The 21,455-nt window shown below is 42.3% G+C and overlaps 1 protein-coding gene across 2 annotated transcripts in view; it reads left to right on the top strand.

The window, feature by feature from the left end:
- The window catches only part of LOC148997182 (prostaglandin F2 receptor negative regulator-like), an 84,235-nt gene extending 74,673 nt beyond the window's left edge, over window positions 1-9,562 (top strand). Inside the window, exon 5 of one of the 2 annotated variants that reach the window (XM_089121986.1) lies at window positions 9,038-9,562. In XM_089121986.1, the coding sequence (XP_088978112.1) occupies window positions 9,038-9,047 (10 nt within the window). In that variant the 3' untranslated portion in view covers window positions 9,048-9,562. The remainder of the gene's footprint in view (window positions 1-9,037) is intronic. The other variant, XM_089121994.1, reaches the window with a different exon arrangement.
- Window positions 9,563-21,455: the final 11,893 nt, after the last annotated feature.

Raw genomic sequence — 21,455 nt, 5'->3', positions numbered from 1 at the left:
AGCAAACCATGTAGAGAAACATCAGCATTGGTTTGCAGGGCATGTATGGCGGCTGGTCAGGCATTCATTAGCTATTTTGCGTCTCTGCATTCATTAGCTATTTTGCTGGCGTACCATCTCCTTAAAGATTTAGATGAAGGCGAGGGCCCATCACCAGCAGATGTTGCAGAACTGAGGAAGGCCACAGATTTGTCTCGACGGGCCACTAAAGAAACAGCTCGCAGCATTGGTCGTTCCATGGCAGCGATGGTGGCTACGGAGAGGCACCTATGGTTAAATCTATCTGTAATAAAAGATAGGGATAGATCTTTTCTGCTGGATGCCCCGCTTTCGCCTTCTGGCCTGTTTGGCGATGCAGTATCAACTGTCGTCGACAGGTTTCAGGAGGCAAAGAAACAAGCCGCGGCGTTCCAGTAGTATCTCCCTCGCCGCACTAAATCTTTTAGGAGGGCTGGTCCCAGTGGCCAGCCCCAGCCATCTACCAGCTCATTGTATAGGCAAGAGCAGAAAGAGAGTGTTGCCTCTAAAGCCCCTCCTCCGGGAGCTTGGCAACAGAGAAAAAGGCTCTCAGTCAAAACCTGCCACCCAGAAGGGCGACTCGAGGGCTGTCCTTCAGGCTAAGAGAGCAGGGAAGAGGTCCTAACCGAGGTGGTAGGACCTCAGAGGGCTGTCCTCCCCGCTGTGAGGCAACTGAGGTTGTTTTCACAGCGGAGCCCTCAGAAAAAAGATGCTGTCCCGCCATCTCTGGTGCTTTGGGTCACATCAATTTCCAGCGAACATCTAATGGGGTGTCCACCACAAAAAGATCAAAGACAACAAAAATTATGGTCACAAAAAATTTCTCATCCAATGCCTGCCGTTATGTCGCTTCAGGAAGTCGAGAAAAGTGTCCAGAAAATACCCGAGACCAGTCTCGAGAGACTGTTTCCCTTAGTAGAATTTATGGAAAATTGGCAAAATCTTCAGAATATTTCTATGTGGGTCCTGATTATAATAAAAAAAATGGTTACAGACTGCAGTTCGATCACAGACGGGGGGTTTGCAGGGGTAGTGCCGACTACAGTGGTGCCAGAACAGGATCGGGTTATGGAACAAGAAGTACAGACTTTTCTGGCCAAAGGGGCCATAGAAATCGTTCCTCTACCAGACATAGAGTCAGAGTTTTACAGCCGTTACTTTATAGTTCCAAAGAAGGATGGAGGAATGAGGCCGATTTTAGACTTAAGACATCTGAACTTGACTCTGAGGAGGTTCAGGTTTAAGATGATCACTATTCCCATCATAGTGAATCAAATCAGATCCGAGGATTGGTTTGTCACCATAGATCTAAAAGGCGCTTATTTTTACGTATCCATCCTTCCATGTCACAGGAGGTTCCTAGGGTTCGCTTTTGAAGGCAAAGCGTACCAATATCGGGTTCTTCAGTTCGGCCTAGCACTCTCTCCCCGAACGTTCACAAAATGTATCAGGCATGTGATTGGCTAAGGACAAAAAAGCAGGAAAATATACAGAGCCGCATCCCATCCCCCGATCATTTTGGCTGCATATTCCGATATTTTTTCCGCAAAGTGAGAACAAATATTTAGTCAAAGCCAAATATAGTCTTCACTGTGTAAATCAGCCTTTCTCAAACTTTTTTCAGTCAGGGCACCTTTCAAAAGTGCATAAAATCTCAAGGCACCCCAGTGTAAAATATAATTTAAAAACACTGCATAATCCAAATGTAAATGCAAATGTCTTGTTTAGTTAGACAGAACAGTAATGAACATAGCATAATATGAACTGTAAATAACAATAATAATAAAAACTGTATAGTACCTTTAAAAACAAAGGTTTGCAAAGTAATTCACAAAATAATTAATCAGAGACACAAATGCCATAAAACCGTAAGAGATGGACCGCCCAATACAAGAACCCAATAACAAATCCAGACCAGGAGAACTCAAATGAAGTGCAGGATGCAGTTAAAATAAAATAAAAAGGGGAAGACATTAATATATATATATATATATATATATATATATACACAATGCAATAAGAAAAAGATGCACGTTAAAAAATGCACCAGAGATAAGCAGGAATGTTTTTCCATATAGTGCTTGTTTTTTTATCCATGCCATGCACATGCACACACACACACACACACACACACCCACATACACCCACACACACAAACAATAATCCACAACAAGAGAGGGAGAAAGATCTACATGCGTGCATGCAGCGCGTATACGCGCTCACACAAGCCGGGGGTGGGGGTGACCACAATCGAGACGTGAGCCTGGTGCGACGCACACAGCCGCCCTATCCTGGCAGGGTTGGATGAGAGGTGGTCAGGTGTCTTTTAAGTTTGCGGAATCATCCCTTGGTTTGATAGTTTCATCCCATATATTAGACACAACGGGAGAGGGCATGTTGCATCCCCAGTACTGAGGAAGTAGGCTGAGGCTCCATTTCACAGAAAAACTGTCCGGTTCTTGGGGGGATTTTCTTTTCAAAAAAAAAAAAAAAAAAAAAGATCCATGATGCTGTAACTAAAGTGACCTAAATTTACGTTTATTTTTACGTTTCTGTCAGTCTGAGGTGTTGTTGCTATAACGCGTTGCTATGGATTGCGTCACTTCCGTCACGTTTCGTGTCTTGCGAGACGGATTTTTCTGATTAATTTGATATATTTATCTAAAATGAATTTACAATTTTATTAATACGTTCATATGTTTAAAAAGAAGAATGTAAATATGTAAATTCAAATATAATTATATATGAAATGTCAGTTGTTTTTTTATTTATTTTTTTTTAGCCTACGTAATTTTTTGGCGGCACCCCTGACACAGTCAGGGGGCACCCCAGTGTGCCGCGGCACCCACTTTGAGAAAGGCTGGTGTAAATTGATTCATATTAAAGCTACTATTAAAGTTCTCAGTCAAGAGCAGTGAGTGATTTTTTTCCTTTGTGTTTTGTTGTTTTATTAACATTAAATAGATAGTTCTCCCAAAAATTGTAATTGTCATCATTTACTCTCTCAAGTTGTTTTAAACCTGAATAAGTTTCTTTCTTCTGTTGAATTTATTTGGAAGAATGTGGGTAACCAAACAGTTGATGTACCTCACTGATTTCCATAGTACATTTTTCCCTATTGAGGTCAATGGGGAGTAGCAACTGTCTGGTTACCCACATTCTTCAAAATATCTTCTTTTGTGTTCAGCACAAGAAATAAATTAGTACAGGCTTGGAACAACATTACAATGAATAAAAAATTACAGAATTTTTATTTTTGGGTCAACTATCCCTTTAAGGACAAAGGGCTGCATGTTTATTATTAGGGCTACTGTCACTTTAAGACCTGTACATGACGCGTCTAATATACACGTGCATTTGACAAGCAGATTTTTGACAAGTGATTTCCATAATACTTTTTCCCTATGGAAGTCAATGGGGACCAGCAACTGTCTGGTTACCCACATTCTTCAAAATATCTTCTTTTGTGTTCAGCACAAGAAATAAATTAATACATGTTTGGAACAACATTACAGTAAATAAATTATAACAGATTTTTTTCATTTTTGGGTCAACTAACCCTTTAAGGACAAGCGGCTCCATGTTTATTATTAGGGCTACTGTCACTTTAAGACCTGTACGCGACACGTCTTATACACGCGCATTTGACAAGCAGATTTCTCTCAATTTTCTTGGTTTGCTTTCAGTTTAGACATAACCACATCTTCTTCTGTAAACCGTGTGTATTTGAGAGTATTAGCGAAATAACTTAGTCCAGCAACCAGGTGCTGTTAGACAAGCTTTTAGTGCATGTGTGCGTCGGGTGTTCGCGCTCAGAACAGCGCATCAGCAGTGAATAGGGTTGGGTACCGAAACTCGGTGCCAATAGGGAACTGGTTCTGACTTAAACGGTAGTAACCAGACTGAATTAGAATGAACATTTCGGTGCCTGAACATTTCGGTGTCTGTGGCATGAGACGCACACACGCAGCCTTTCGCTGACTCCCTCTCCCTCTCCGACGTGCGCACACTTTACGGTTTATTGAAGCACTGTCTGATCTGTCTTGCACGCGCGCTCTTGTTCGCTCGCTCTAGATTCCGGGAGATTTTAACTAATTTGCGATCATCCGGGAGCCGTTATCAATATACAACAGACTCCTGGAACATCTGCTGATAGCGATGAGATTAAACACACGTGAAATTTAGCCTACACGTGAAATGTTTGGCTGCATTTCACGTGTAAAATTACGCGTCAGAATAACGATTGTCTATGGATATAGAATCACCATTCGCGCCACGCTCACGTCGCTCACGTCGTTATATTATATTAGCGCACGCATCATCTGCTCCTCAGAGTTCTCTGCCGAAAAAGGAAGCTTGTCGGCTGCGCAAGATATTTGGCAGCGAACGCAGCGTCTCGTTCCCTATTCAGAGAACATGGGTTACACAGAGACGTTCTCTTTCATATGTTTACTCAAAGCTGCGTATAAGACGCAGTGGGAACGAAATATCAAACTGGCTAAGAGCTTAGCTAGTAAATGACAAGATAACTTAGCATGACTAGTTAAAGCAGACAAAACATGGAAACCTGTAGCCATGTCGATATTATATTACCCTGGTAGTAATCTCTATTAATCTCCAGGATAATTACATTGTTTAATATAATATTGTTTTATTTGATATTATTTAAATATGAACTTTTATTTTATATTGGTTTATTTATTATTACCATATGTTACTTGTATTTATATTGTAAGTTAATATTGTGTCCAGTTTGGCCCTGTAAATAAAGGGGTTTTATTATTTTTTGACAAAGTGTGTGCGGTTCCGTTTTCTTAAGGACCGTTTCAAGAACCGTTTAGGCACCGGAACCGTTTAAAAAATACTGAGTAGGTTCTGGTATCGGATAAAACCCAACCGATACCCAACCCTAGCAGTGAATGACATTTAACCGGCAAGGCTTTAAAGCACATGCAAACAATGAACTTTTGTGAACTCACTGAACTGATTTGGCCGTTCCTCTGCGTTAATATTTTATGTGAGTATTTGTCGCATTGTACACTAATGCTGTTGAGACAGAGGCATCAGAACTAAAACTGATAGAATGCATGATATTCATATTTCTACAAAAGCAGTCAGCAGCTTGCTTGCAGCAAGGATCATAGCGCAAATTTGAACTTTATCTATATATCGTCCAGCCCTACTGGGGACCTAACGGTGATGTTCTTGTAAACTGACAACGATAACACAGTAGCGCGAGAGCGACTGAGGTAAGAAATTGAGCAGGTGAACAAGCTGAACGCAAGTACGTCCTTGTTGATGCTTGGAAAGGAAGGAAGAATCTGTACGCACGTCAACCAGTTATGTTCTCATATCCTCTCCTTTTCACTCCGGCAGCCGACCCAGCCGACACCCGTCCCTCTCCCCCCTTTATTATTTTTTTTTACAGATCTGCATGATTCACGTAGGTCACATTTTCAGGTCGGAAAATCCAGAATTCTGGATTAATCTGAAAACATCACATCCCTGATGTATGGATGCAGCTCTGGCTCCAATGAGACTCCAGGGCATACGTATACTAAATTATATCGACGACTGGCTTATTTTGGCTCAGTCGTGGGAGATGGCAATTCGGCATCGAGATGTCGTCCTTGCTCATATTAAAAGTTTTGGGTTGAGACTCAACACAAAAAAGAGTGTGTTAGAAACAGTTCAGAGAACTACGTTTCTGGGGGTGGTATGGAATTGGGTTACGATGCGGGCACAGATGTCTCCCGCACGTATCGAGACAATTCTGACCATGATAACTGGGTTAAGACTAGGCCAAGCCATCACTGTAAAGCAATTTCAAAGAATGCTGGGCCTCATGGCAGCAGCATCAAACATAATACCTTTGGGCCTTCTCCACATGAGGCCCCTTCAGTGGTGGTTGAAAACCAAGGGGTTTTCCCTGAAGGGAAATCCGTTCCGTATGATCAGGGTTACGCGCAGATGCCTTCGTTCCCTAGTAATTTGGAAGAAAACTTGGTTTCTGTCCCAGGGACCAGTATTAGGAACGTCATGTTGCCGGAAAACCATTTCAACAGACGCCTCCCTTACTGGTTGGGGCACGGTAATGGACGGCCGCTTTGCCAGGGGTCTGTGGCAGGACCATCATCGCTCTTGGCATATAAATTGCCTAGAGATGTTGGCTGTGTTCAGGACTTTGAGGAGCTTCCTTCCACACATCAATGGTTACCATGTCTTGATACATTCGGACAATACATCAGTGATAGCCTATCTGAACCGACAAGGGGGACTCAGATCGCGACCTCTATCCAGACTGGCGCATCATATAATTTTATGGTCCCAAGGGAAAATATAATCCATCAGAGCAATATATATCCCAGGGGTTCAGAATCAGGGAGCAGACATCCTGTCGAGGCAGGGGCTGAGGCCCGGGGAATGGAGACTTCATCCGGAAGTAGTTAAGTTAATATGGGAGAGGTTTGGACCAATGGAAGTGGATCTGTTCGCGTCTCGAGAGACTTCCCACTGTCTACTTTGGTTCTCCCTCTCACATCCAGCCCCACTGGGGTTGGATGCCATGGTACAGCCCTGGCCGAGGCTTCGCCTGTACGCTTTTCCACCCGATCGCTCTGCTTCCGGGAGTCCTGGAGAGGGTCCGTCAGGAGGGCATCAATCTTCTTCTGATAACCCCGTTCTGGCCGGCCCGAGTATGGTTCTCAGACTTACTGTCACTTCTGATAGGTCAACTGTGGCAGATTCCTCTGAGGAGGGATCTGTTGTCTCAAGCAGAGGGCACAATATTCCACCCTTGCCCGGAGCTGTGGAAGCTGTGGGTCTGGCCCCTGACGGGGCTCAGTACTTAGAAGCTGGGCTGTCAGAAGGAGTAGTTGAAACCATACTTATCTCTAAGGCTCCATCCACCAGGAGATTGTATGGCCTTAAAATGGAATGTTTTCTCTATTTGGTGTAGAGAACATGACATAGATCCAGTTAACTGCCAGGTGGCTTCAGTTCTGGTATTTCTTCAAGACCGCTTCTCGGCGGGTCTCTCCCCTTCCACTTTAAAAGTATACGTGGCTGCCATTGCGGCTTTCCATGCACCTTTACACGATGGGCCTTTGAGGAGGCATCAACTGGTCATAAGGTTTCTCTGTGGTACTTGGAGGATGAGACCGACAGTTAGGTCCAGGGTTCCTGCCTGGGACCTAGCAGTGGTTCTCGAAGGGTTATCCCTGGCCCCCTTCAAACCACTTCAGTCGGCTTCACCGAAGGACTTAACTTTTGAAATGGTGTTTCTCTTAGCTATTACCTCTATTAAAAGAGTGGGAGATCTTCAAGCCCTGGCAGTGACACCAGCCTACGTGGAGTTTGCCCCTGGCATGGTCAAAGCCATTTTACACCCTAAACCTGGCTATGTGCCGAAAGTGCCATCTAATGTGGCTCAGTCTACGGTTCTTCAAGCATTTCATCCTCCACCTCATGTGTCGGCAGAAGAGGAAAGACTCCATTTCCTTTGTCCTGTCAGAGCTTTAAGAGTTTACCTTGAGAGGTCCTCTTCCTGGGGGAGGTCGGACCAACTTCTCGTGTGTTTTGGGTCACCTAGAAGGGGACAACCTGCTTTATAAGCAAACTATCAGTAATTGGATAGTTCAGGCTATTACTTTAGCCTACAGGGTGCATGATCTACCTTCACCTTTGGCTATTAGGGCTCACTCTACTAGAGGTATGGCATCCTCTAGGGCAGTGTTTCCCAACCCTGTTCCTGGCGGCACACCAACACTGCGTGTATTCTTTGTCTCCCTTATCAAACACACCCGATTCAACCCATCAGCTCATAATCAGGTGGGTTAATGAGCTGATGGGTTGAATCGGGTGTGTTTGATTAGGGAGACAAAGAAAACGCGCAGTGTTGGTGTGCCGCCAGGAACAGGGTTGGGAAACGCTGCTCTAGGGCCCTTCATGAAGGAGTTCCCATTCATGAGATTTGTGAGGCAGCCAGATGGGCTTCTCCTCACACTTTCATCAGATTTTATAGTCTGCACCTCCCTAGTACGCCTGGCGCACATGTGCTTTCGTCCTAGTTGAGTGCCTATGTCAGTTTCACTCCGGGACAGGTCTATTCGTTGCGTGGCCTAGTGGGCATTCATTCCCCAAAGTGTCGATTCTCAACGCAGTGTAGAGTTCCCTCAAAAGAGAATGTCTCAGGTTATGACTATAACCCTTGTTCCCTGAGAAGGGAACGAGACACTGCGTCGTTCTGCCACGCCCCCTTTAGACCTTAGAGCGTCTTGCTTCATCACGAGACTGCTGTGTGTTGCACCAGTGCTGCTTTTATGCTTCCGATAATGCCGTCACATGTTACGTCATGACGCAACACCAATCAGAATTGGACTATTTTCATTCATACTTCAGAGACGCATGCTACAGGAGCGTCCCCAAGTGTCGATTCCCGACGCAGTGTCTCGTTCCCTTCTCAGGGAACAAGGGTTATAGTCATAACCCCAGACGTTTTCCGCGCAGAGACGACACCATTGTCAAAGCGAGCCCCATTCACGTGGATCCACAAAAACAAATAAAAATACTGTATTCTGCTTCCAGGCCAGTTGATGGCGATGAAACAATATAGACTGAACATGTAATAGGCATCTGCATGACATCATCGTCTTCAGAGATTTGCGTTTTTGTTGTTTACACAACACCATTTTGAAACCCATTTTCAAATGTTTGCATCTTCAGGTAACCAATATGCCGCTGTCGTGTAAACGAATGGCCAAAAAGTTTTATGTTTTTAGTTGAAAGCGGTGTCGTGTAAACAGCCACTTCTGTTTTAGTCAGTTCCAATTGTCTAGCATTATTTCAGTTCTCTGTGAAATGTGATTGAGGTAATAATTGGGTGTGTTTCATAACCATGCAAATAAGTATAGATGAAGCGGGGATCAAATATCTGAATATTCTCAAATTCTGAGATATTCTGAAAATTCTCAAACCAACCAGTTGTTTCACGTTCTGCTGTCTCTGTCTGTCTCCGCAGAGGAAGCTGAGTTTCGACTCGTCTCTCTTATGCCGGACTACACAGATCAACCTGATGTTCAGTACATGCAGAAAACTGAGTCCAACAGACCGTCCAAAAGCGTGCGAGACCAACACAAAAACAAATTACAAGTTAGCAAAGTTAAATTTTTTTAAAAAAAAAAATTAGATTTTTTTATTCATGAAACAGAAACCGGTCCACTTTATGGAAATTGTGCCCTTATTATGTCTTTTATCTCACCATTTAAATAAGTAAAATTTTAATGTTGAGGTTTCTCACATGTGGTAAGTGTAAATGTAATACTGACACTTGGTTTGAATGTGTGAATATGTTGGGTATATGTGCTTTCCTCTGTCTGCCTTCTTGATCTTGTTGAAATGTATTTGAATTTTCCATTGTACCTCCACATGACCCAAGAACAATCAAATTAATAAACATATTATTGCGCAAGTCTTGCATCCAACTGAAAAGTGAGTGGGATGGGGTTTTTCAGCCCAGCGCAGTTGGTGTTCGGACATTCAATTTGTGGCCCCCTTAAGCTTCTGAGTGAGCAAGTACTTGAGAACGAGGTTGCACTTATACAGGTGACTTGAGTATGCAGATTCTCTCTGTAAGTGTTTGAACCATGCTTGTGAACGCGCAAAGTTGAATCTAGCAAGTTCAAAAGCTGTTATGAAAGATTTTTACAATTGCAAAAAGCGTTGTTTGTTTGTTTTGTCCGGGAGAGTCAGTGCTGACTTTGTTAACAGTTCCTGGATCGTGTCTGTAACGGATCACAGAGACAGATGTAAATGCAAAAGACTCTTTATTAGTGTGTACACAGACACGATGGTCAGACACAAAACACAGGTAGTCAAACTCCACAGGTGCAGGTCGAGCGATCAGTGCTGGATGGAAGGGTGACACAGGGAGCTCGGTGAGCGACTGGTGAAGGTGATCCGTGATGACTCAGTGAAGTGCTTGGTATCCAGTGCAGGTGAAGAGTCCAGACGAGGCGAAATACACAGGAAATCCACAAGCCAACACGAGCACAGGAACACACCGGGGAAAACCACAACGATCTGACAACATGCGACACCAGTTACTGAACTTATAAAGAGACAAACGGATTGAAACCAGCTAGCGCTGCTGATCAGCAGTGATCAGTGACCACGCCCACAGACACACACAAACAACAGCACGCGAGACGAGAGAGAGACAGTCAATTCATGAACAGTGACAGTCTCTGCAATCCCGATTTACTGCAGACATCCCAAGTCTCCCGGAAGTTCTGGGAGTCTCCCGCATATTGATAGCGTCTCCCTGATGCCTGCAAATTAGTTCAAATCTCCCGGGATCTAGAGCGAGACACAGATACTGCGCGCATAACATACATAGTGCGCTGCGCGTGCACTGTACAAGTTAGCCTTCCCTCCCACCCCCATAATCCTGTTACCGAAATATACCTCCCGGAAATGAATTCTTGCAGGTTGGGATAACTGTTACTGATCCCTACACAATAGAAAACAAAAAACGAGTGTAACAAATTACATCCTGTCCTGAGAACACCAGATCGTTGAAAGAAAATGCGACTGTGTCACATTAACATGCCCTTCTGTTCTCCAGAGCAATGTTAAGGATGAAGTTGGAAGAATTCCAGAGCTGGGAGAAATCTTGCGAAACTCTAACAAACTCAACAATTTGAATAGCTTTCTTGGTCACCTGTCAGGTTATCAAAGAGAAGGTGTTATAAAAATTAAATGACAGCTTACCCAGTATTTTCTCTGATGTCTCGTCGTGCACTAATGTGTTGTTCCATGACATCGTCATTGGAGATGCGGCTCCATTTAGTTTTTTCGATTGCTTACACACTAAAATTAGAACTTTCCCACAATAAGCGAAACCTTACACTCAAGGAGCAAAACACCGGCCTAGATTTGCACAACTGTAAGCACATTGTCAGCTTCACACTTTTTGCAAAACATTACACACAGTGATTTGCAAAACACTAAACACACTTGTATGCATTTGACACAGAAATTTATCATGATGTAATTTCCTTTTTAAAGATGAACTGAACTGAAAAATATCGACGTTGAAAACGTGTTGTTTATGACAATTAAAAGTAAATTACACTAAACATTTTTTAAAAATATATATTAATATAGCTTTTTTAAGCAACGCAAAATTGCGCTTGTTAGCGCTGGCAGTTCCGATGACGTCACTGGCATGGTAGGACCCGCGGAGCGCCATAGACAACAGCTGCAGGTCCTGTATACACAGACGAAAATGAGCGCTTTTAACGGCATGGATTACGCATTTGAGCCCGTGAGGGACAGGCCGGTAGTGTCTAACTACCACCACATGGAGGACGATCAGTTTCAGGCTTCACTTGCAGTACAGGATCGTTTGGGGGAAAGTGACTGTGGGCGCGAGCGCTGTGGAGTATAGACACTGCACGGAGACGATCTGTTGCAGAGAGGTCAACATGGACATTTATTGATCGGCGAAAAATGCATCACCATGCACCGTTCATTTCGGATGCTGTTCGGTGAGAGAAACGTGTTGAAGGAGGCTATGCTGTCTCTAATGGATGTCCGAGCTGAGACGCTGGACCGCCCCATAAGTAGCAGGGTATTTTACGAATAGGTGACGGCTGGGCTAACTTGTTACACTTTTCTCAGATTGTTTAGATTAACAGCTTACTGGCAGTTCACTCTATGGGCGAGGGTGCATTTAAGAAGGAGAATCCCATCCTTTACAGTGAACTATACATCAGGGATCTTTTCCCCCTCACCCGAATATCAAGGATTCGAGTAACGTTAACGTGATGCATTGAACTTGTAACTTGTGTAAATAAAACATTTCGTGCATTGTCAGACGTTTCATGTACTCATTGACGAAAGTACACATCTCTAAATAGTGTGTCGCTAAAAAATCTGTTTCCTCAGCCATGTCAGCTAGCCTCAGACTGTTTACAAGCTACGGCTGTTCTGCTGGTGCGGGTAGGCAACGGAGTGGCTTACCATGCCAGTGACGTAGTCGAACGTTGAAATCCAACATGGCGGCGCCCGTGTAACAAAAACAACACTTTCAATGTACCATTTTATCCCTTTTAACAAATTATGCCTTTTTAAAAATTGTACCAATGAGAATAAATAAAATACATCTGTTATCACCTTTTCTCAAATTTCAGTTCAGTTCATCTTTAAGGCTTTCAAATAAACACACACATGAACCAATTGGTTAAACACAGCCACCAGGTGTGCACACACACTGGTGCTTAACTGTAGACACACCAATCAGGTTTTGTCACCCCGCGGCTATAAAGACAGGAAGCAATAGCGAGTCAACACAGTTTATTTGAAACTATAACAGTAAGCGGATGTGGAGACTCGTAACGCAGGGGCCAAGATGATCAGATGCGGTGCAGACGACAGTTGGTGAAGACAAGAATCCAACACGACAACGATAATCCAAGACGAAGACCAGAACACCAGCAGGGAGAGGAATCCAGAGCCACAAGACGTACATCAAACAACGATCTGACAAGGAATATGAAACAGTGGTGAGTATATATAGGGAGGTGAAATGGATTGCAGCTGGTGATGATCAGCTGGAGTGGATTAGGTATGACATACATTCACGCCCACTACACATGTGCATTCACACAACAACACAAACACAAGACTAAAAGGAAGCAGAGAACATATCTACCGTGACAGGTTTAAGTACTATAAAAAGGCAACAGCTAAGTTCACCTGTCTTCAAAATGGACGGTGTCAGAGGAAGAGGGAGAGGAAGAGGAACACCTGGAGGAGTGATAGGACATGCACAAAGAAGAAGACAACCAAATTCAGACAGGGTGTAGGTCCTGCGGCGTGAATATATGGTGGTACGTTTTATTCACTGATGGTTGCAAAATGGAACACTTTTGTCAAAACTATTCAATGTCTTATAAAAACCTTATTTTGCTGTCATAACATGAACATAACCATCAGTGAACTCGAGTCCGTTCCAGAGCCATGTCTCAAGATGGCCGCCGACGTTCCAGAATCTCAAGATCTCAACAAATCTCTCTTTGTTTTTGGCATTTTGGATCAATTTTGCACTTCAGAATCATACATTTTTATGAAAGTCATCTTTCTGTAGCACTTACATGTTGATAATAAGATAAAGTTCAATATAGAGGTTTATGAAAAAGACTTTGGAGCTGACTCTGATTTTAATGTTCACTTGAAAAAGGGTCAGTGTAAGATAAAAAACACAGCTTAATATAGTCGATTCATATAAAATTAGTAATTAACTATATATTTTTTTATATTTTTCTTGAAATGAATATATGAAAAAATGGTATTCAAAAAATTATTTATGTTCAAAGAGCACACCTACCTCTCTGTGTCCTGGTCCATCAAGAAAGGGAGCGGACTGTCAGAAGAAATCTTGACAATTGGTCCAGATCATAAGATCAAAGTAGGAAGCAACTACATTCAGCGTTACACAGACGGGGGGCTTCGCTTGGAACTTCCTGGAGGTGGATTTTATGGACTACTCCTCAAGAGTGCAAAGCCGTCAGACCAAGGGGAGTATGTGTGCTCAGTCCAAGAGTGGGTGAGGCGGGTAGGAGAAAGAAACTTGCAGCTTTAATTAGGGCCCGAGCACTAACAGTGCGAGGACCCTATTGAAACTGTTAGGATTATTATTATTTATTTTTTTTTTCTGCAAAGTAAGTGCCATTTTCGGGGCCGCAACATGCTCAAAAACTCACCAAATTTGGCACGCATGTCAGGACTGGTGAAACATTTCGTATTTTGTGGGTTTCGCAGATGGGCGGGGCAAAATGGCACGCTAGCGCCACCTAGAAAATTGGAAAAAATTAGCCCCTCGTCCACGTTCAACCTACATGCACGAAATTTGGTGGGGACGTGTATCATATCAAGACGCACAAAAAAGCCTCAAGAACCCATACCCTAAACTCGACAGGAGGTCCGCCATTTTGAATTTGGCGGCCATTTTTGGACGATTTACAGACTCCGTACTTTAACGAACTCCTTCTAGGGATTTAGTCGGATCGACTTAAAATTTCTGCTGTGCCTTCTAAAGGCATTGACGATGTAAAGTTGTGCTATCTGCGCGTTTTCGTCGATGGGCGTGTCCGTGGCGTCGAAGATTCGCCATGAAACAGGAAGTTGTAGTAACTTGGCTGTAAATGCCCAGATCTGCACGAAATTTTACACATTTGACAAGAGTCACGCCGTGAACAAATCTACATGCCGACATTCACCCACAGTCCTAGCGCCACCTGCTGGCAACAGGAAGTGATCTTTAACGAAGCAGCCCCCGCCGCTTGTTTGACCGACATGTACGGAATTTCTGTGGTACATCTACCATGACCAGACGCACAAAAAAGCCTCAAGAACCCATACCCTGAACTCGACAGGAAGTCCGCCATTTTGAATTCGGCGACCGATTTGGGACGATTTACACACTCCGTACTTTAACGAACTCCTCCTAGGGATTTAGTCGGATCAACTTCAAATTTCTGCTGTACCTTCTAAAGGCATTGACGATGTAAAGTTGTGCTATCTGCGCGTTTTCGTCGATGGGTGTGTCCGTGGCGGCGATGATTCGCCATGAAACAGGAAGTTGTAGTAACTTGGCTGTAAATGCCCAGATCTACACGAAATTTTACACATTTGACAAGAGTCCCGCCCTGAACAAATCTACATGCCGACATTCACCCACATACATAGCGCCACCTAGTGGCAAGAGGAAGTGACATTTAACGAAGCAGCCCCCGTCGCATGTTTGACCGACATGTACGAAATTTCTGTGGTACATCTACCATGTCCAGACGCACAGAAAAGTCTCTTGGAGCGATGCCCTGAACTCAACAGGAAGTCGGCCATTTCGAATTTTACCGCCATTTTTGGATGATTTACTCATTACGTACTTTAACTAACTCCTCCTAGGGCTTTAGTCGGATCGACTTCACATTTCTGCTGTGCCTTCTAAAGGCATTGACGATGTAAAGTTGTGCTATCTGCGCGTTTTCGTCGATGGGCGTGTCCGTGGCGTCGATGATTCGCCATGAAACAGGAAGTTGTAGTAACTTGGCTGTAAATGCCCAGATCTGCACAAAATTTTACACATTTGACAAGAGTCCCGCCCTGAACAAATCTACATGCCGACATTCACCCTAAGTCATAGTGCCACCTAGTGACAGCAGGAAGTGACCTTTAACGAAGCAGTACCCGTCGCATGTTTGACCGACATGTACGAAATTTCTGTGGTACATCTACCATGTCCAGACACACAGAAAAGTCTCTTGGAGCATTGCCTTAAACTCAACAGGAAGTCAGCCATTTCTAATTTTACCGCCATTTTGGGATGATTTACTCATTACGTACTTTAACAAACTCCACCTAGGGATTTAGTTGGATCGACATGCCCATCGACGAAAACGCACAGAGAGCACAACTTTACATCGTCAATGCCTTTAGAAGGCACAGCAGAAATTTGAAGTCGATCCAACTAAATCCCTAGGTGGAGTTCAGGAGAAACACACACCACTTCCCTCTTTTCAGCTGCACACACACATATATAATAATAATAATAATTAAAGCTGCAAGCAGCGATGGGCGGGCCCTCGCACCTGTATCGCGTCGGGGTGTGAGGCGGCATGTACGAAATTTCCATGTCCAGACGCACAGAAAAGTCTCCTGGAGCAATGCCCTAAACGCGACAGGAAGTCGCCCATTTCTAATTTTACCGCCATTTTGGGATGATTTACTCATTACGTACTTTAACGAACTCCTCCTAGGGATTTAGTTGGATCGACTTCAAATTTCTGCTGTGCCTTCTAAAGGCATTGATGATGTAAAGTTGTGCTATCTGCGCATTTTCGTCGATGGGCGTGTCCGTGGCATAGATGAATCGCCATGAAACAGGAAGTTGTAGTAACTTGGCTGTAAGTGCCCAGATCTGCACCAAATTTTACACATTTGACAAGAGTCACGCCCTGAACAAATCTACATGCCGACATTCACCCACAGTCATAGCGCCACCTGCTGGCAACAGGAAGTGACCTTTAACGAAGCAGCCCCCTTCATGATTGACCGACATGTACGACATTTATGTGGTACATCTACCATGTCCAGACGCACATAAAAGTATCTTGAAGTGGTGCCCTAAACTCAACAGGAAGTCGGCCATTTCTAATTTTACCGCCATTTTTGGATGATTTACTCATTACGTACTTTAACAAACTCCTCCTAGGGATTTAGTCGGATCGACTTCACATTTCTGCTAAGCCTTCTAAATGCATTGATGATGTAAAGTTGTGCTATCTGCGCTTTTTCGTCGATGGGCGTGTCCGTGGCGTCGATGATTCGCCATGAAACAGGAAGTTGTACAAACCCAATTCCATAAAAGTTGGGACACTGTACAAATTGTGAATAAAAACAGAATGCAATGATGTGGAAGTTTCAAATTTCAATATTATATTTAGAATACAACATAGATGACATATCAAATGTTTAAACTGAGAAAATGCATAATTTTAAGGGAAAAATAAGTTGATTTTAAATTTCATGGCATCAACACATCTCAAAAAAGTTGGGACAAGGCCATTTTTACCACTGTGTGGCATCACCTCTTCTTTTAATAACAGTCTGCAAATGTCTGGGGACTGAGGAGACAAGTTGCTCAAGTTTAGGAATAGGAATGTTGTCCCATTCTTGTCTAATAAAGGCTTCTAGCTGCTCAACTGTCTTAGGTCTTCTTTGTTGCATCTTCCTCTTTATGATGCGCCAAATGTTTTCTATGGGTGAAAGATCTGGACTGCAGGCTGGCCATTTCAGTACCCGGATCCTTCTTCTACGCAGCCATGATGTTGTAATTGATGCAGTATGTGGTTTGGCATTGTCTTGTTGGAAAATACAAGGTCTTCCCTGAAAGAGACGATGTCTGGATGGGAGCATATGTTGTTCTAGAACTTGGATATACCTTTCAGCATTGATGGTGCCTTTCCAGATGTGTAAGCTGCCCATGCCACACGCACTCATGCAACCCCATACCATCAGAGATGCAGGCTTCTGAACTGAGCGCTGATAACAACTTGGGTTGTCCTTGTCCTCTTTAGTCCGGATGACATGGCGTCCCAGTTTTCCAAAAAGAACTTCAAATTTTGATTCGTCTGACCACAGAACAGTTTTCCACTTTGCTAGAGTCCACTTTAAATGAGCCTTGGCCCAGAGAAAACGCCTGCGCTTCTGGTTCCCGTTTAGATATGGCTTCTTTTTTGACCTATAGAGCTTTAGCCGGCAACGGTGAATGGCACGGTGGATTGTGTTCACTGACAATGTTTTCTGGAAGTATTCTTGAGCCCATGTTGCGATTTCCATTACAGTAGCAATCCTGTGTGTGATGCAGTGCCGTCTAAGGGCCCGAAGATCACGGGCATTCAGTATGGTTTTCCGGCCTTGACCCTTATGCACAGAGATTGTTCCAGATTCTCTGAATCTTTGGATGATATTATGCAGTGTTCATGATGATAACTTCAAACTCTTTGCAATTTTTCTCTGAGAAACTCCTTTCTGATATTGCTCCACTATTTTTTGCCTCAGCATTGGGGGAATTGGTGATCCTCTGCCCATCTTGACGTCTGAGAGACACTGCCACTCTGAGAGGCTCTTTTTATACCCAATCATGTTGCCAATTGACCTAATAAGTTGCAAATTGGTCCTCCAGCTGTTCCTTATATGTACATTTAACTTTTCTGGCCTCTTATTGCTACCTGTCCCAACTTTTTTGGAATTTGTAGCTCTCATGAAATCCAAAAGGAGCCAACATTTGGCATGGCAATTCAAAATGTCTCACTTTCAACATTTGATATGTCATCTATGTTGTATTCTAAATATAATATTGAAATTTCAAACTTCCACATCATTGCATTCTGTTTTTATTCACAATTTGTACAGTGTCCCAACTTTTATGGAATTGGGTTTGTAGTAACTTGGCTGTAAATGCCCAGATCTGCAGGAAATTTTACACATTTGACAAGAGTCCCACCCTGAACAAATTTACATGCCGACATTCACCCACAGTCATAGCGCCACCTGCTGTCAACAGGAAGTGACCTTTAATGAAGCGTAGCAAGTTCACAGCCGCAACGGCTGAGCTCCAGAATATACAACGCGGCCGCCTCACACCCCGACGCGATACAGGTGCGAGGGCCCGCCCATCGCTGCTTGCAGCTTTAATTATTATTATTATTATATATGTGTGTGTGCCGCTGAAAAGAGGGAAGTGGTGTGTGTTTCTCCTGAACCAGGTTTGACACCATATCAGATTTATTACTACATGATTATCATGACCACAATAACAATATATCATCAAATCTATGGAAATATTGAAAAATAATAATAAAAATGCTATCAGTCAAATTCATCTTTACTTTGATTATTATGTGTTATTTTTGAAAAAGAAGACTCACTCCATCATATACAAAAGGAACAATTACACTTAATGCGGCCAGTTTGAAATAATGGTAACACTTAATCATAAGTATACAGTAACACAGCTCTTATAAATCATTTACAAACTATTCGTTTATAGTTAACGTATAGTATATAATAGTAGATAAGCTCTAGTTAATATATTAAGAGACTATATACAAATAGTGAGTTTTTCATTGTCACTGTAATTAACAAAGTGTTCTTGTTTAATTAGCTTGTTTAATGTAAAGAGTTAGACAATGCTGTGTTAACAGCTTATTAACCATAAATAGTGACATAATAGGAAAATCAGAAAATGTCATTAAGTGCTTTAATAGAGACATTATTCGACATTAATTACATTAGTATTAAGAGTTCCTTAAAATGTTTACAAATACATTAAGCTCTCACACACACAAACACTCACAGACACACTCTCTCTATTACACACTCTCTCTCTCTCACACACACACACACACACGCACGCACACTCTCAAACACAAACACCCACACACACGCACGCACACTCTCTCACACACAATTACTCACTCTCACACACACACACACACACACACACACACACGCACGCACGCACGCGCACACAAATAGCCTATTTATATATTAATAGTGTGTGTGTATATATATATATATATATATATACACACACACACATATATATATATATATATATATATATTACAATGACACTGTAAGGCGATATATAAATACTGTTTGAGGGTTCTGTAAGTAAGTCCTACAGGAATAGGATCGCTCGTACTATTGGTGGCGCTGTTTCCCTCTGAGTGCGGCCGAGAAAAACCAGAGCCAGAGAAACTACTTTGCTTCTTTTAAAGCTCCACACTAAAAGTTACAAATATTGACTTTCTGACCAAATATTAGACACTATTCAAAGGATTGCACACAATAGACACTTGTTGATTTTTCTAGAAAATCCATTTATTTAGTTTAAGAGAAACATTGCTGTGACATACCATCTTTGTCGTACTGGCGTCTCCAGTTTGTTTGTGTAAAGGACAATTTGCAGCAATGGGCTCTATGCACGATCGCTTCCGGGTTTGTCTCGAATTTGAACACAAAAAGCTAAGCACTAAAACTTTAAAACAAGACAACTTAGCCAGTCTCCCTCCTGTGGTGAATTGTGTGAATTACACTGCTGCAACTTATTTCTACAGCTGTGACTGCAGTCAGAGGAAAACTTTGAGATACAATATTTTGTAACATTTAATAAATTGTTGGTTGCCATGTGACGCAGTAAAACATCTGGCAATTCAAATTTTCTATAAATATATTTTACATCCGCGATCAGGAGCGGTTCTAGGGTGAGTGGATATCTGGGGCTTAACCCAGAGAAATCCATGTATGTGTCACGATACAAGGAATAAACTTTAAATACAATAGTTTTTTTTTTTTTTAACAAGGTGAATATCTCTTGCGAATTAAAATTAAAAACCACAATGCCACGCACCCTCTTCTTTCCTTGCTGACTCATCTCAGACATGGTTGGCAAGCTCAGCTCTATTATTGTTTTAATAAATAGCATTTACTTAACAACATGATTTTTATGAGAATAGCTAAAAAGAGGTGACTAAAGAATCTCTATAATAACAACAAAAAAATCTTGACCCATTCTTCATGCACACATTACATTTTAAAGACTAATAAGACTACCTACCTTACCTTTTGTGTGTGCGCCGCGCGTGCACGTCCTATTGACTGCTGCACAAAGTGTTTGACGATCAAAATGTATATCTGACAATCTAAAGAAAGAAATAATACTACGATTATAAGTTACAGATACCGGCTGCTGAAGCTGTTGTATCTTGTTTTAGTAATGGCTGGGGGTGTTTTAATTCCTTTTTCTTTTTTGGAAGAACTTTGATAGCATCCATTTTACTTGTTCATTACTAACTTCTTGCCCATCAACAAACACCTGGCTCCAAAATATTTAATTTCATTGGCTGGATCGTACAAGACCGCCGAGCTTCTCATCGATGGTTGGCCAGTTTACATGTCAGTCAGAAGCACTAGCCTGAGTGGGCGGTTCTTGTCGGTTGTGAATGACAATGCGTATGTTGACGGACGCTGTGATGCGAGAGTCGAGAAATATACATTTAATTAATTAAATTCTCTCAGTGATGGTGTGTACAATGCAAGGAAATAAAAACATTCGGGGCTTTACTGAAAACAGCCCCCTTAGCCCACCCCTAGCGCCGCCCCTGTCTGCGATATTCTGTTGAAAATGGAGTTTAATCGCCCTCCTGTGGTGAACTGTGTGAATTACACTGCTGAACCGTATTCAGAGCGCCAGAGGAAAACTGCACTAAACTCTGCACTTACTTTGCATTTATTTCACATTGTTTGATAAATTATTAATTTAAAGCGGCATAGTAAAAAAAATCTAGAAAAGTTTGCTTTTGTTTAATGGAAATATATTCTTATATCTGTAATATCAATTTAAAGACTCACGTCTAAACGCCCTCCTGTGGTGAATTGTGTGCATTACACTGCTGTTAATTATCTCATTTCTGTTAAAACCTTGTATTAAATTATTTGCATTGATTAAAATCCTTTGATAAATAATTGAAAACCTCTGGCAAACATGTAGTTTTAAAATGAAATATATTGTTGGATGTATAAACTAAGGGAAAAATATGAAAAATTGATTGTATCATTCTCTGTGTATTGTATACTGCCTCCCGATTTGTTAAAATAAACAAATACATTATGTAATTTTAAAAAGTCCAATGTCTTGATCGAACTGTGGTGAATTCATGTGAATTACACTCCTGTTAATTATTTCTACCTAAAAATGTCTACCTACTTCTAGTTAATTCAAGTCAAAGGAAAACTTTGCATTACATTATTTTACATTGATTTCGTGTTAAATAAATCGTTCGTTACCACATGAAACATATGACCCC

This window comes from Pimephales promelas, chromosome 2 (assembly GCF_988280905.1).
Source record: "Pimephales promelas chromosome 2, fPimPro1.hap1.1, whole genome shotgun sequence".
NCBI classification, from domain to species: domain Eukaryota; kingdom Metazoa; phylum Chordata; class Actinopteri; order Cypriniformes; family Leuciscidae; genus Pimephales; species Pimephales promelas.
Note: the sequence above shows the minus strand (reverse complement) of the source record. Positions and strands in the feature narration are given on the sequence as shown.